This window comes from Rhamphochromis sp. 'chilingali' (genome assembly GCF_963969265.1).
Source record: "Rhamphochromis sp. 'chilingali' genome assembly, chromosome: 12".
Taxonomy (NCBI): domain Eukaryota; kingdom Metazoa; phylum Chordata; class Actinopteri; order Cichliformes; family Cichlidae; genus Rhamphochromis; species Rhamphochromis sp. 'chilingali'.
The window spans coordinates 22719728-22736532 of NC_137939.1; the positions used below are offsets into that span (position 1 = coordinate 22719728).

Genomic DNA, 16805 nt, shown 5'->3' on the forward strand with positions numbered 1-16805 from the left:
ACTTGTAATAGCAGATACTATTGTTAGTATTGACTAATAATAATAATAATTCCTATATTATTATAATTATCAATAATAATAGTTATTATTATTATTATTATTATTGCTAAGTTTGAGCTTTTATCTATTTGTATTTATAGTTTAATGTCCTTGTTTATTTTTTATTTGTTTAGTTTTATTTATTTACTTTTTTTTGGGTGAAATTTAGTGAACAAATGTAACCGGATGCATACGTAGTTATTGTTGGGACATTTGCTCCTGTTCGCTCTGTTCTGTGATCATGGCTGCACCGGACCACACCAGCCATGTTTGCTAATTTAAAACCCAAAGGTTAGGGGAATAGTTGTTTATTATTTATCGCCTTGCCATCTTCACCCGCACATCCGTTAAGAAGAACGTTTAGAGACACCTGCGCCTTCGGGACCCGAGGACTGAAAGGTCGGACACGCTTTTAGAGAAATATCGGGGAAACTTTGGACGGTGGAAGTGTGGGAGGATCGTGATGCTCTGTGAAAATTGTCTGTGCTCGCAGCGTAAACAATGTAACTTCATCTGGCTGCTAGCTAACGTTAGCCCGTGAACAAAAGGGGAGCACGCCTCCATCTGTTAACTAGCGAGCCTGATGAGGGGGTTGATGTTGGTCATTACCGGCAGACCGGTGGATATTTATTTCGTTCGCGGAGCTCTCTATCACTGATGGGCATCATGGATCCAACGTAGCGTGGTTATGGTACCTGCTACCCGGCTATGAGCTAACATCGCAGCGCTTACTCTGGATAAACGTAAAGAATGCTATTAAGTTAGCTACGTGGCTAGCGTATGTTAGCTAGGCTCTTTTGTGATGATTTAGCTAAATAACCTTGGAACTGGAGCGGGGTGGGTTTTCGCACGGAATTTCACGTTAAAATAAACTGTCTGAATGGCTTTTTGAAGAGTTGAACTTGTATCCAACGTTATCAATGGTTAGCTCAGTTGACTCGCAAGTGGTAGAAATGGGGGTTTGTTCGTTTGAGAGCGCAGCTAGCGCGACAAGCTAACGCCTGCTATTGCAACGGCCTTACTGAAATAGGAAATCAAGTGTCCTGAGGGCTATTTATGCATTGCAGACAGCCTTTAAACGGAGAGTGGCGTAGAAAACAATTATCCAGGCCTCACGGTGTGAAATATTATCACTCCCATTGTTATTGAGCTGAGGCCGCCGGGTCTTCAGACTGTTTGTGTCTGGGCCGTACATTTATCACCGTAGACCTGAAGAGCCTGAGCTCGTGTTAGCAGCAGCAGTGCCTCATCAGCGGTAATGATGAGCTTCTATCGTAATATCCCGTTTGTCCATTACACTCGCTAGGGCCTGGCATCTGCTGTTGCTGGCTGCGACATTTTGACGGTTGTTGTTGGAGCGAAATGGTGCTGCCTGTCACAAGCCGCAGCTGCCAGAATCACCGAGGAAAGACATTTCGTGGAAGAAATAGCACGCATTACGTAGCGTCGACTGCCTTCAAAAGTGCACGAAAAGAAGCGAAAATGAATTAAATAATATGTTTGAGAGCCATTTGGTCATGCAGATTCTCACACATTTAATCCGTGCTCAGTACCTGCACCGCTTCCATACGTCATACTGTAGACTAACATTAGGTAGCAGACTGAATGAATACATTTAATAAATTAACTATTTATTTATTTTTGATGTTTTTCAGATGGATTCAAATAATCATTTCAACTATGGCACTCACTCTTCAGCAAACTCAGGACTGAAACTCTCCTCAGGGGATTCTCTTTATACTAACGGGTCCTCCATGAGTTTTCCTCAGCAGGGGAAGAGTGAGTATTTCTGCACCTTAGAATAAAATGAACCTTACTGTTTATATATAAAAGAAAAAAATTGTGGCCTTTACCATAAAGTGGGATTAGGGGGCTTACTGAGTTCTTACTGAGAACTACAGGGTTAAAACCCTGGGTTTTCAATGGTAGGATTGTTGTTCAACTTGGAATATATCACCGTGGTAACTTATAGTGCAGAACTCACCTGCTAGAGCGGTTTATGTTCAAGATAAGACAACATCAGGTATATGAATTCATCACTAGAGCATTTCTTTGGAGAAAAGACCTAGAGGTTTTAGAAACTGAAATTTTTGCTTTTATTTGCTGAACATCAATTAAGAAACTCAGATTTCCCTTTTCTTCAGGTGAGACTTTATTATTCCTGATGTTTTTTTGTTTCCTGCAATGATATTTATTGTTATATTATCCTTAATATATTTATGCGGTGCTCACCTAAGCCATGAAACTGATGACATTTCCACAAACTACAAGTAGGAAAAAGTACCCTGACCGGTTTGAACTTTTTGTGTGTGTGCTGTTTCCTTCTTCTCAAAACACTTGACATCACTTGGGCTGCAGTTGAAAGAGAAAGCTAGAAGTGTCTTAGGCACATCTTGACATTGAATGAACTGTAATACTGAAACGCCTGGTAACTTACGCAGCATTTTTTCCAGCTTTTCTTTCTTGCTTCAGTTAGGCCAGATGTTTTTGGCATACTGGGCCTTTTCCAGTCTTACTGACTATATCACTTAAAGTCCGCACACGTTCATACAACAATTGTAATACTGTCCTTTTCCTCTCTCACATGCCCACACACTGCTTTCAGTCTGTATTATGTGTTAAAACTCCTTATAGTTTTTTTTTAATATTTTAATTTTATTCCTTTGTAACATCAGTACTCTACCTTCAGTAGATTTGTGGATGATTGGTCAAATGCTGCCATTGTCACCCTTTTAATGTGCACATGGTCATAGCTAGATTGGGAAACCCTGGCTTGATTTATGGAGTTGGTAACCATATTGACCACTTAGCCTGATTGACAAAGTGTGAAACCAGATAAGGGAATGATGTCTTGGGTATGTTGAAATTGCTTTGCAGTACAGGCCCCAGATCTCAGTGACTCAGAGACAGATTTTTACCATTATAGCTTTTTTTCAACTTGTATTTCTTACTAACAGATATGAATGGCGAAATGAATGTGAATGGCGTCACTACTGTACTCGGATCCAGTGTCCCTGGTTCCCACCCACCATCGGCCCCTTATCCACACTTGAGCAACCACCACCAGAGCAGCGTGGGCTATGACTACTTGTGGGGAGGGCACCCTCAGTATGGCCCAGCTGTGAGCAACTCTCCTGCGCATGGGATGCATCAGAAGCAGTCTACACCTGGGATGGTTCAGCCTCAGTCACAGCATCAGTTCCAGGGTCATGGACAGTACCAGCTGAATGGGGGGATAGAAAGCTCCCATCAGGCCCCTGTTTCAGGCCCAGCGAACATGCCTCTCACGGGGAACCAGTACTGGAACAGGAGTAACCCTGGCACCCAGCAGATGAGTTATAATTCCCATGGCATGTATGGGACCTACCAGAGTCAAGCACATCCTGGGATTACACCACCACAGCATCACCAGCAGCAGTCCTTACAGGCAACCCCTCATCAGGCATCACAACAACACTTCCATTCCTCCCAGCCTCTCCCACACCACCGCCACCAGCAGCACCAGCAACCACAGCATTACGGCATGATGCCGAATGGGATGCCGTATTACCAGCATCAGCACCCGTCCCTGTCATCACCCCAGCAGCAGCAGCCGCCACCACAACAGCAAACTCAGCCACAAGCCCAGGCTCAGATGATGCCTCCAGCTTCTCAGAATTTCACTCCTCCACGTGGCAGCCCTCAGCACCACAGCTTAGGCAGAGGGAGCACTGGCAGCCCTCTGCCCGTGGGGATGTCCTCGGCACAAATGATGTCACCATCAGCTGTGCAGGATAGTGGATCTCCAAAGGGCCACAGCAGGGAACGGAGCCCCCACTCTAGCAATGTGGGGATGTCCTCTCCAATGCAAGGTGACCCTTAAATATATTTTTGTTTTTTGCAGTTTCAATCAATTTAATCAATCTGTGTATAGTCTATTTCCTCATTTTAATGCCAGCTTTTGAGTGATACAAATAACTGTGATAGACTGTGTTAGTTGTTAAATGTGAATTGATTACTTGACCAACAGAAACAGCTGATGTTTTGTCCTGGTAATCAGAAAGCCAAATGTATTTAGACAAAATATTGCAATTTAATGAGTCACCTTTTAATTCCTGGAAAAGGATAAATAAATCATCAAGTGTTTAATTCATAATAAAACAGAAAATATTTCCAGTCTTAGTTAATACAGTGTTCAGTATTACGTCACTCGTTGACATTATTTATTATTGGGGACAGTGCCATTATTTAACCAGCAGGTGCCAATGTTTGACTATGTTTAATGTCTGATCAGTCGAAATTATTATTTTTTTTTTATTTTCACTATCTATGTTTAGTATGAGAATAAAAACCATGTGTTTCAGTGTACAACAATCTCGCATTATATTAACAGTTTTGCTATGTTTTTTTTCCCTCCTTATTTTAGGGCATACGAGGGAAACTGTCAGGGAGGTAGACACAAGCTACAACGGCAGTGATAGGTCACCTGTTGCCCAGAGGCTACCCAAGACTGATAGTCACCAATCCAAACCTCCTGCTGCTCATGTGGGTCCTCCGAGTGATTATCGTCAGCTTTCGGAACAGCCAGCAGCTCAGCGCCCAGAAATGTCTTCCCCAGTCAGAGATCCAGCTGTTAACCCACCTCCTCAGTCGCAGCTCTCTGTGGCTACAGCAAATACATCTGTTTCTTTAACCAAGTCCTCAACACCACCTCAGGTGTCTGCAGCTCCTGCTTTCTCTGGATCTCCTACATCTGAGGCTGGACCCACTATAATTTCGTCTCCTGATGTAGAATCTACTTCACCACAAATATCAACACCTCCCAGTGTATCCTTTGCCCCATCTCCAACAGCTGCTCCCAGGCTCTCTTCTCCTCCCCTGATGGTTCAAGGCCTCAGGCCTCCCCCTCCTGGCATGAGTGATATATCACCTGCAGGATTCAAGCATCTGTTAGTGGGGTCTTCATCCACCTCATCGCTTCCTGTATCACCTTCAAAGCTGTCTACACCTCTTGCTTCGACTGATAGTTTGTCTAGACCTGCAGCAGTTTCTTCAGTCTCTTCATCATTGGAGTCTGCATTTCATCAAAAGCCTGCAACTGTTTCTGGACTTCCTGTACAACAGTTGCCTCCTTCCATAGTGTCTGCATCTACTTACTCTGAACCCAGCTTGTTGGTTGAGAGGCAAATGGTTCAAGAATCTAAGCCACCTTTGATGCCACCACGTTTCTCTGATGCATCTGGAGGTCAACATGAAAAGCCTGGACCCCCAAAACTGATTTCTGACTCTGTGGCTGCAAATTCCTCATCTGGCGGTTTAGCTCCATCTCAGATGTCTTTATTGGGACCTTCAACCTTGACACCACCTGGCCCTTGCTCATTGCCATCTGCATCACCCTCTTCAGTGGAAAAAACTCCTCTAGTTGGCAGTGAACCAGCATTCACACTGCAGGGTCAGAAATACACTCCTCAAGCTGTTGATTTGGGTCTTTCCATTGCTTCATCACCACCAGGGGGCATGAATTTGCCCTCGATCACTGACCATGTAAGTCCTACAGTGAGACCTCTGTCTACCCTACCTCTTCTAACCACTCAAGCCTCCAGGACTGCACCCCTACCCAGCCCTCCTGCCTTGGTGTCTGTGCCTCCTGTAACGGGTACATCTTCTGGAGTGGTCCAAAGTTCTGACCTTGAGCGACATCCTCCTAACACCGCTCCTCCTCGTGTGCTAAAGCAGTCACCTTCCAAGTCTGAGCACCATGGCCATTGTGAGGACAGGAAAGCACTAGCTGATAAAAGAAATGAAAACGCAGAGGAACACCTCCCTTTGCTTGATTCAGGCCTGGTAAGGATGCCACAGCTGGAAGCACCTGAGAGTCATAAATCTGAAAGTCAGCCACCCAAATCCCTCTCTGAGCTTCCTGGGAAAACTTTACAAACCACACTCGCTCCTGATCAAAAGCCCAAGAATGGGCAAACAGATTCTGAAAATCACCACATGCCAAGTGATGTCTGGGCAGCAGAGGACTGCACGATAGACCAAGCTCCTCTCAGAAAGTCTCCATACCTTAGCAGGACAAGCTTTGCAAACTCTTCGCATCCGGCCTCTCAGTATGACGGCAATTCAACCTGCAACACCCCCTCTGGAATCAGTGTCGACTCTACTTTAGAAAAGACCTCTCTTTTAGGCGGTGATAGCTCATGGATAGAGGACTCGACTCACTTTGACAACAGCTTTCACGTGAGAAAGGGCAATTCTCAGTTTGACAACACTTCCTGCGCAGAAGAGGAGCCATCTAGTATATTTGACAACTCTGTAGATAGCAGCTTTTCTGTGGAAGACTCCAGAGACAACACATTAGACTCCACCAGGGAAGGAGAGACCTCAGAAGCAGAAGAAACCAGGAACGGCTGCGAAATTACAGGAGAATCAGTGATGGAGTCTTCTCTAGACAACACCTCTCAGACTGAAGAGCCTCCTGTTGATTTGAGTGATGTGTCCAACACACACTTGTTTGTGTCATCTCAGCAAGGTACAGTTATTTCTTTTCTGATCATTAAAACTAGTATGGCATCATTTGACAGGAAGAAGTTGTCAGTTTAAATAATAGAGTATTATTCTTTATCAGAATATTCTTTTCTCTGTTGGAACTGTACGCCTAACATCACTTACTTAGTCTTGAGCTCTGTTCATTCTCAGGACCTGAAGCAGGCTGGGATCCCAGAGGACATGATACACCAGACTCATCTGGAGGCATTAATACTAAAATCGCTGCTGATGACACAATGACACCACCAAGTTTCAAGATGAGAGATGAGAACTTCATCGCCTTCAGTACCCCAGCACAGAGCCCTGCTGTACACCCACTCCAACAAGTTACTGATCAGACTTTGCCAGCTGCCGGAGGAAATCTGAAAACCCCAGGGAAACCACGCAAACCTCGAACTACTAAGGCAATATGGATTAAACCTGCAGGTATTTAACAGTCGACTTCCAACAGAGTGCTATTCTAATAGTATTAGATTTTACCTTACAATATTTTTTTTCTCTTTTGTGTTCAGCTCCAGAGGAGGTCCAGCCGAAGCCTCGGGGTCGAACCCCAAAGGTGGAGAAAATGAAGTCTAACGAACAGGAAGGGACTAATGTGGAGCCAGCTAAGGGCAGAAAGAGAAAGAAGTCTCTAAAGGTTGATGCGCACGAAACATCTGGGGAGGCTGGGCCTTCCACAGAAGAGGTTGATCCAATAACAGCCACGATTGACGCTGTTTTGGCCAACGCTTCATCTATCAGCCCAACAGTCGAGAAAGCCAAGAAGATGAAAAGGGTGAAGAAACAAGATGCAGAAACAGCTGGTGATGATGCTGATGAAAACGACGACAGCTCCACTGCAGGTAATGAAAAGGCCATTTTGTTGAAAGAAGATGTCACTGTTTAAGAGTTTGATGGTAAACCTTTGGTTTGTTGGAACAGGTGAATCTGGCAGACGAAGAGTGGCAACAGAGGAGCAGGTCCAGTTCCCTCTGCTGCACGGGTAAAGTTTCCTTTTACTGTTTATTGAGCTTTTACACGACACAAATTCAGTCAGAACTCGTCATATAAAAAAAATTCTAAGTCAACACAGTCAAATATTCACATGACAGAAGCGCTATTTGGATTTAGTGAGCACGCTTATCTTTGCTGAAGCTTTAATAACTGATGTCAAGTTAAATTATTATAAAAACGTCTTCATTAACAATGTCAATTTTTCAGTGAGGTTTTGTCCTTGCTAGCCAAATGTGATACCATGGAAACCTAGATGTAAACAAACTAAACCAGACGTATATCTGGAAGGATGATAAATTCATATTTGTTGTTTACAAAAATATCCTTAAATTAGTTGGAAAAAGGTATGACAAGACTGTAATGATCAACGCTGTTTTAATTGTAGTTGGAAGAGAGAGATTCGTGTGAAGAAAATGGAGAACCGGATGAAGGGCGAAACTTGGTACTATACTCCTTGTGGAAGGAGGATGAAACAGTTTCCAGAAATTATCAAGGTGAATTTCCCAGAACTTTTTAATTATTCTTAAAAAGTTATTTGAAACTCTTAAAATCATGGTCTTCTCATTTATGGTTTTATATTATGTTAAAACTCGGATTTTTGTCTCATGCTTCTCCGGCTGTGTCTTTATTACTTAATGACACAGTACTTGAAGAAACACACAGACAGTGTGGTCACGCGAGAACACTTCAGCTTCAGTCCACGCATGCCTGTTGGAGACTTCTACGAAGAGAGAGAAACTCCCGAGGTCTGTATATTTTCACATTAGAACTATAAAGTATTCAAATACTCAACAGTTAAACTTTAGGTATTAAAAATGCTTAAAAAATATATAGGAAAATTGTTTTTGAAAGTCTGTTTTCTCTGTGTTTTATAGGGTGTGAAGTGGGTCCTTCTGGCTAATGAGGAAGTTCCCTCTATGATCATGGCCATCACTGGTCGTCGTGGTCGACCTCCAAATCCCGATAAAGAAAAACCTCGCAGGGTTCGTGGGGTAAAGGGAGGACAGGTCCGTCGCCCCGGTAGACCTCCTAAACCGAAGATGATTGATTTCCTTAGCAAGGTTGATGCCAAGCTGCTTAAACGACTTGAAGCCAAGGGTGAGTAAAGAAGTTGTGCGTAATGTCTTTGCTCATTATATAAACTCATTCTTTCTACTGCGACTAAATAATTTTTAATTCCCTGTGTTTAAAAATAGAAGCTCTCACAGAGGAGGAAAAGGAGAAATTGGCTAAAATCAAAAAGAAAATGAAAAGAAAGGTATGTAGATCAAGTTGATTGTAATCCTGATCTGTTACACTATTCATTTATCATCCTGATTTTGTTGGTGCCGTTTATTTATTGTTTTTTTTAGGCAAGAATGAAGAGAAGGGAGGATGCAAAGATTAAGAAAATGAGAGATGAAAAAAAGAGAGCAAAGGTAAAGAAAAATGCTTAACACTCGTGTCCTCAGACGCACATCTTTATCACCTCCACCTCTTCATCATTTTGTGTTTATTTCTTATTTTATTTTATTTTATTCATTTTTGTTTTAGCTCGAGCAAGAGGCCCAGCACCTAGAGGCAAAGGCTGAACCAACTGACCCATCAGCGCCACAGGCTTCACAGCCGGCATCAGAGTCTGCTGCAGAGCCTAAGAATCTCGGCCGGAGGAGGTCAATTAAGGTTGAGCCCACCCCACCGGTTCAGCAGACTGACACGGAAAGGGTGGCCCAGGGTAAGAGGGTGCTGGGGGCTCGGAGTAAAGCCAAGGCCCTGGCTAAAGCTCAGGCGGAGGCAGAGGCTGCAGCTCAGGCTGTTCTGGCTGCTAAGAGGGCAGCAGAGCGGAGAGCACAGGCCCAGCGACGGATGGAGGAGCGGAAGAGGCAGCAGTTGATAGCCGAAGAGCTGAAGAAGCCCACAGAGGATATGTGTCTCACTGATCACAAAGTGAGTTTTAATTTAACCCCCTTTTTAGAAAATGTTTTTTTTTAAAATTTTGATGTAAAAACTGATGTTTTGTGACCTTTGAACTTTGTTTCCAATAGCCCCTCCCGGAGCTGTCCCGTATTCCTGGTGTGGTGCTTTCTGGAACAGCTTTTGCACACTGTCTGGCTGTGGTAGAGTTCTTACACGCGTATGGAAAGGTGATCGGTCTCAACATACCCAAGGACATCCCCAGCCTTGCTACCCTGCAGGAAGGCCTCCTGGGCCTGGGTGACAGCCAAGGAGAGCTGCAGGATCTACTGCTAAAGCTGGTGGAGGCTGCACTACATGATCCAGGCCTACCATCGTATTATCAGGTGTGTGTGATACACTTCAAGCATTCTGCTTATTAATGTAACCCCATTTGGTATGTGGCGGAAACCCGTTAGTCTGAGTTTTTCTTTAATCTCCAGTCGGTAAAGATCCTTGGGGAAAAGCTGGTTGAGTTGGAGCTGACCCGCAGCACAGTTTCAGAAGTACTTCGCATTTTTTTGGAAGCTCATGGCTATGAGACAGAAGTGTGCAACACCCTGAGAACCAAACCATTTCACGCCCTGCCTCCTGACACCAAGGCAGCCATCCTGGGTTTCCTTGTGGAAGAGCTTAACAGCAGTAACACTGTGATCAAGTATGTTCAAGATGATTACTTGTTCTAAGACTGCTTAAAGGGAGAGTTTACTCAAGAAACAGTAAGATCAGTGTTTGTTTTAAATTTCAGTGATATTGACAACACAGTGGAGAATATGACAACCTACAGGAAGAACAAGTGGATCATTGAGGGGAAACTCCGAAAGTAAGATCAATGTTCTTAAACGCTTATTTTCAGTTCTGCTACTTATCCAAGCAGTATTAAATGTTGGACTTGTTTTCCTCCTGCCAGGCTGAAGGCGGCGCTATCACGTCGTACAGGACGCTCAGAGGAAGAGCTGTGTTTTGAGGAGAGGAGGCGTAGTGCAAGAGTAGCTGAGGAGGAGAACCTCAGCCTGGAGGAGAGTGGTGTAATCCTTGAGAGAGGGAACCGCCGTGCACGCAAAGAAGAACCCAAACTCAGTGATGTATGTTTCAGCTCTACTGTTTTAACTACAGCACGATCATGCATGCACTTGAGACTAATTGAACTCCTTCTTTGCTGCAGAGCGAGAGCCCTACCAATGCTAGCATTCCAGAGCTTGAAAGGCAGATAGATAAGCTAACTAAGGTAAAGCTGATATGACACAGGCACAGTGCTGTATACATGTTTGTTGCTTAATATTAAATATTCCTTTGCTCTTAATCCTCCACAGCGCCAAGCGTTTTTCCGTAAAAAGCTGCTACAGTCATCTCATTCCATGCGGGCTATACTGCTGGGGCAGGACCGTTACCGGCGCAGATATTTGGCCCTACCTCACCTTGGAGGAGTTCTCGTCGAGGGCCCTGAAGAGCTGCTGAGTAAGTCTGAGTCTAAACTCGAATATTTATGCTTTATAAACCGTTAACTTGTCTGTCGTTACTTCAGCATTTCCTTACTGTTCTATCTTGTAGCTTCTGGAGAAGTCCTTATAGCGGAGGTGCCTGTCACCTTCCTTAAAAAAGAGCCCAAAAAGGAGCCCAAAGTTGAGGAAGCTCCCTTGCCAACCACTCCTCCTCCTACTCTGCCTTCCTCTCCGACTTCTGCGACCCCAGGCCAGGCCCAGACCTTCTCTGCGGAGGAGGAGGATCCCCTCCCGGGCACTGCATCCCTCATGAGCAGGCCGAGAGGACGCGGACGTCCCCGGAAAATCAAACCTGAAGTTGAGCTTCACCTCCGCACAGCAAAAATCCGCCGCCGGCGTAGAAGTAGCGTCAGGTCCCGGAGTGAGGAAGGGCCAGGATCACCAAATAGCGGGACACAAGACCTCACACAAGCGGCTTTCCAGAGCTGGCTCAGCCAATCACAGGAAGCAGTGATGAATGGCACATGCTCATCAGCAGGGGAAGCTCCAGAGGGTAATCGACCGGAGGAGAGTGTTAAAGAGCTGGCAGAGAAGCAAGGACAGTGGTTCAACCTGCTCCCCAAACAACCGTGTGATGATAACTCTCTGACTGAGCTCCAGACGCCCACTTCACCCAGCTCACCCCCCAAACTTCTCCCGCAGATCCCGAGTGCTCTGTCTGCACTTACTGCTCCACTCGTGCAGGTTAGCCACCAGAATGATGATAGTAAATATTACAACAATGCACAGTCTGTATAATGTAAAAATCAATAATCTCCTCCTTCTTAGCCGGACCCACTTTTGCCTTGCCTACCTCCTGCTGACCCTGTGGTTCCAGCACCACCAGCACTACAGGACATTCCACCTACAGGCCCTGGTTGTGCTGTCCCAGCCAGTTCTCCACCAACAAACCCTCAGCTCCTTCCAACTCCCAATCCTCCAGCTCCATCCACTCCTGCCACACCTGCCAGACCAGCTCGCAGGCGAAGGAGAGGCAGCAGAGGGAGCAGTCCTGCCCGCAGAGGGCCCCGTGGAGCTGCAGCAAAACGCCGCGGCCGCCCACCAAACTCAGTTTTCCAGGAGCTTGAACAGCAGTACTTCACACAGCTAGTGGTCAAGCCTATCCCAGCATGTAAGTACTGAAATGTATCAGTTTTACCTCAGAAATTATTTGAATTCCATAAATATGCATGAAGATTTCTGTGGCCTTCACTGTTTTCTGGGGTGACATACTCTTCCTGTGTTTTTGGTTTCTTTTTTCACTTGTTTAATGTGTTTAATTTTGCTTCTTTTTCTTTCCCCCCTCCAGCAATGGTGCGTGGCTGGTGGTGGATCAAGACCCCAGAGGAACTGTTTATCACCTTGCAGTCCCTCCATCCAAGAGGCATCAGGGAGAAGGTGCTCCATAAGCATTTAGCCAAACACATGGAGAGCTTGGCCGAGATATGCACCAAACCGATTAACGGTGAATGTTGTTAACTGGATCATTATGAGCTTTCCCATAATTGTGCCATATTTGTTCTCATTAAGATTTTCTCATCCAATTAGACCCAATCTTTGAGTTGAAGGTAGAAGAGAAGGATGCTCTGCTAGAGGCTCTGCAGCAGCCCTGGCAAGTGCAGGAGAAAACAGTGGAGACAGACATCAGCGCACTACAGTGGGTGGAGGACCTGGAACAGCGGGTTATTGCTGCTGACCTCCATTTGAAGGTAGAAAATCACAACTAAAACCACACAATAAAACAGAACCACTCTGTATTCTTAAAGCTTTAACAGGAGTGAATTAATGTGATTTAAAGAAAATAAAAGCAGGAAATGTTTGCACAAGAAGTTCATATCCTCTGCAGACCTCGATATCCCTGCTTTGTGTGTGTCTCTGCTGTCAAAGAATTCATACAATGCTCCAGGATGCAGCTTTAGGTTTGAATATGCGTAAACTTTAAATGGCAACAAGAAAAGTATCTAAGTTACAACAAATGTGCATGTAGATTTTTTTTAATTTTTTGTAGTAAAACTTATTTTATTTTGTTTTTTCAAGGCACTTCCTCAGAGCGCTATGACCGATGCTGAAACAACCACAGACGCACCAATGGCCGAATTTCAGGTAAACCTTAAAACACTGATAACACATTTCCTCTGTTGAAACCCGATGTGTGTTAAAGTCCGTCACTGATACTTAAATTCCTCCTATCTCTGTCTCCTTTAAGCCCTACACAATCCCAGATCCAGACTCCACACGCGATGACCTCCAATACTACGAACATGACGCTGACCCACGTGACGACTGGATCGTGCGAACCAAGAAGGAGTGGTCTGGCTTGCCGCGAATCGCCACACACCCGCTGGACCTGGGCGTGCTGCGGCTAGCCAACCTCGAGCGAAACATCGAGAGACGCTACCTGAAGGAGCCGCTCTGGAACCCCGCAGAAGTGATGCGCCTCGCTCCTCTCACTCCCACACCTGGAGAGGAGCATCCCATGGATGTCATCAGGTGAGAAAAACAACCTGGACTAAATGGGATAAATTAATCCTACATTTCATATGGTACACTTTTTTTTTTCTTTTTTTGGGGTTAACTAATTTTCTTCTGTTCCAGTCTGGAAAGTGAAATCACGTCTCGACTGCGGACATGGCGTCAGGCTTTAGACCGCTGCCGTAGTGCTCCCCAGCTGTGTCTGTGTTTACTTCAGTTGGAAAAGGCCATTGCTTGGGAGAGATCTGTGACTAAAGTGGTAAGAAATCTTAGAAATGCCTGGTTGGACTTAATTTCACTAAATTCTTCTCAAACTCCTAAGGTTTCTAACCTTTATGGGATAAATGCTTCTCTCTTTTCTTTCTTTTTCTTTTTTTTTTAAAGATCTGCCAAGTTTGCAAGAAGGGAGACAATGATGAGTGCCTGCTGCTGTGCGACGGCTGCGATCGTGGCTGCCACATGTACTGCTTGCGGCCTAAAATCACCCAGATTCCAGAGGGAGACTGGTTTTGTCCCACTTGTGTCGCTAAGGTGAGAACTCCTCTTCTCACTCTTGACGTCATAACACTTTGAGCCGTTTTTCAATCTTAAGATCGTATCCCTGAAATTGCTTCGTTTTAAGAAATATTCTCCTTTTTTGTAGGATGAAGACGATTCACTGCGCTTGTCCAAAAAGCGCACCAGGGTGAAGAAGAGACGTTACGAAGACGACAGCTCCGAGGACGAGGTGACAACACGACGCAGTGGCGGAATGACGACACGGCACAAAGACGTGACGACACCTCCCTCATCTTCTCGTCACTCCGGAGAAGGAAGCAGCGCTAAACGGCGCCGCATGACAACACGCAACCAACCCGACCTCACCTTCTGCGAGTGAGTCCCACCTGCCATGAGTGCACCAGCTCTGCATGATATGATTTTAAAGTCTTCTGAGATGTTTTGACAGCTACATTGCGGGGGATTCGTGTTAATACTCTTAAAAAAAATTCCTGCCAGGATCATTCTAATGGAGATGGAGGCTCATGCAGACGCCTGGCCATTCCTTGAACCTGTCAATCCCCGACTGGTGCCAGGTTACCGCCGAATCATCAAGAACCCCATGGACTTCCTCACCATGAGAGAAAGACTGTTACAAGGAGGGTAAGTGCTGATTATGCTGCACGTCTCATTAATGCAAAGAAGCGTAGGGTTCACTGCATTGCAGTGGGGAGGGGGGGGGGGGGGGGTAGTCTTTCTCTCTCTCGCTCTTATATGAGAACTGAATGGAAAAGCACAAGAGTCTTTAGATCACAATGATGTTAAATCAACTGCTCTTACTTTATACAGTTCAATGATTTGGATTTTTCAGACATTTTTAATCCCTGCCAGTCATTTGTCCCTTGTTTCTAAGCTTCTCTGCCTGTTTATCCTCATCTCAGGTACCTCAGCTGCGAGGAATTTGCAGCAGATGCTCAGTTGGTCTTCAACAACTGTGAGCTCTTCAATGAAGACACGTCAGAGGTGGGAATGGCAGGACATTCGATGAGGCGTTTCTTTGAGAGCCGCTGGGCGGAGTTCTACTCAAATAAGGAGAAATAGGAGCCTACGACGATCCCCGCTGATGGTGGGGCTGTAGACTGTTGGTGCTTTCACCGTCCCAGTCACACACTCTCCATTACTGCTAAGACTGTCTGGAGTTTCTTCCAGCTATGTGTATTCTCTGTAAAGGTATATATGTATAGATTTTGGCTATTTGTCTGTTATTGTTTCCTCTACCGGCCTAACCTTTTTCTAAGGGCCCAAAGCTGAACTGGGTTGAACTTGTACCCATTCCCCATCGCAGATAGCGAGAACGAGTCTCTGTTCACCTTCCATTGTTCCGTGTCTCCGCATCTTCACCTCAGCACCTCATTTTTGTTAGCGTTCTCCTGTCATGTCCTTTCACGTGAGCCCCATGTCGTAGCAAGGCCTTTGGTCAAGCCCCGCTGTGGGTTGATGACGCGGTCTCAGGCCCTGAGTATTTTGGCCCTCAGACTCACCCTGAAGGTCAGGGACCGATCACACTATTGCAGCCATCATGCTGGATACTGGACCTGCTTAGCCACCACTCAATGACTAAACGTATCGAAACTCTTCAGAGCTTGGGCCATTTCTTACCTGTTCATTGGAAATGTAATGTAACGTGGTCTTATGCCTAGAAGTAATTTTTTTGCTCAATATATTTTTATTATATATTCTATATATAAATATATATAAAGATTACAATAGCTGGGATTATTTAATAGCAATAGCTTGTAGTGAATGTGTACAGATTACCTTATAGAGATGTCTAGATGATTTATGAAAAGGCCAGTTAAACTAAAAGGAATCTGTTTCTGGACTGTCATGAGTAGACGTTGTATAACCTCCACTTAAAGTCTTGCACGCACACGTGAAACACTTTTCCACCACCACACACAAACATGCACACAGTCCCACACAAACACACAGACACACACCCATCTCCTGCTGCTGTGTGAAAGACACTGGTTTCCGGAACTGGAGGATTTTTAGTGTTGGTCGGTCAGTCGTAGACTATTTATTTCACTTTCCTGTCTGATAAGAGTAAATATTCAGCTAGCTACACCTGATCTGTGTCTCTGACTGTGTGCAACCAAAAGGATGGCACTGTAATTTTAAGCACTTATTAAATAGTCCGTTTGCGAGAACACACAATGAAAGTTTGCTTTTACACTGTAATCAAGATTGACAGGAGTGTATTAAAGCTTCAGACCTGCAGTTCTCTCACACACACACGTTTTTCTGTAGCTCGTCTGACCACACGAACACCTCTGAAAGGCTACAGTAGGCTAAAATCCTCTCTTTTTAAAGACTAGAATTGCAAAGGAGCTGACGATGAAGTGCTGGGCACAGTGCTGCCTGGGTTTCAACCTTACATTCCTTTTATTGATACATATTTTTTGTGCTGTACATGGGCCAATGTACAATGTTGCACGGCATGGTTGGTGTGCTATGAAGGCGACAGGATGACTCCACAGTCTGGGTTTTATTTAAACTTGTTTCTTACACTGAACTCAACACCGCTGATAGGAAATAAACGTGGATGTTCCCTATTACACTTAAAGGGACAGTGGGGTTTTTTTGGTTTTTTTTTTTCAAAAAACAACAAAAAAAAGGACAAAAACCAAATGTGGTGTTAAGTGACTTTTTAATAATGTACAGTTTTGGTGACTTTAAATTTGTTCCTTTATATTTTTAGGACCAATTCATCATTTTTAAGAGGAGGTATTACAAGACTCTGTTGTATTAAGGTGATGTAACACGTGTGCATCTGTAGAATGTACTGTGAGTTGAATAAAGAACCACATCTAGTAGAAAGTA

At 44.7% G+C, this 16805-nt stretch overlaps 1 protein-coding gene across 3 annotated transcripts; it reads left to right on the top strand.

The window, feature by feature from the left end:
- Window positions 1-260: 260 nt before the first annotated feature.
- On the top strand, window positions 261-16805 carry baz2a (bromodomain adjacent to zinc finger domain, 2A). 3 transcript variants are annotated; one of them, XM_080898228.1, is made up of 30 exons: window positions 261-438; window positions 1695-1818; window positions 2997-3890; window positions 4445-6550; window positions 6718-6993; window positions 7080-7409; window positions 7489-7549; window positions 7946-8054; window positions 8205-8306; window positions 8436-8658; window positions 8757-8818; window positions 8913-8978; window positions 9094-9486; window positions 9585-9839; window positions 9936-10150; window positions 10241-10315; window positions 10403-10577; window positions 10658-10720; window positions 10806-10950; window positions 11044-11678; window positions 11763-12105; window positions 12283-12438; window positions 12522-12682; window positions 13011-13076; window positions 13180-13463; window positions 13569-13704; window positions 13830-13976; window positions 14089-14318; window positions 14442-14585; window positions 14864-16805. In XM_080898228.1, exons 2-30 carry the CDS (start codon window positions 1695-1697, stop codon window positions 15021-15023), a joined length of 8136 nt encoding a protein of 2711 aa, XP_080754354.1. In that variant the 5' UTR covers window positions 261-438; the 3' UTR covers window positions 15024-16805. The 3 variants fall into 3 exon arrangements, with proteins under 3 accessions (XP_080754354.1, XP_080754356.1, XP_080754355.1); XM_080898230.1 differs by having other exon boundaries at window positions 270-330; XM_080898229.1 differs by lacking the exon at window positions 261-438 and adding an exon at window positions 555-782.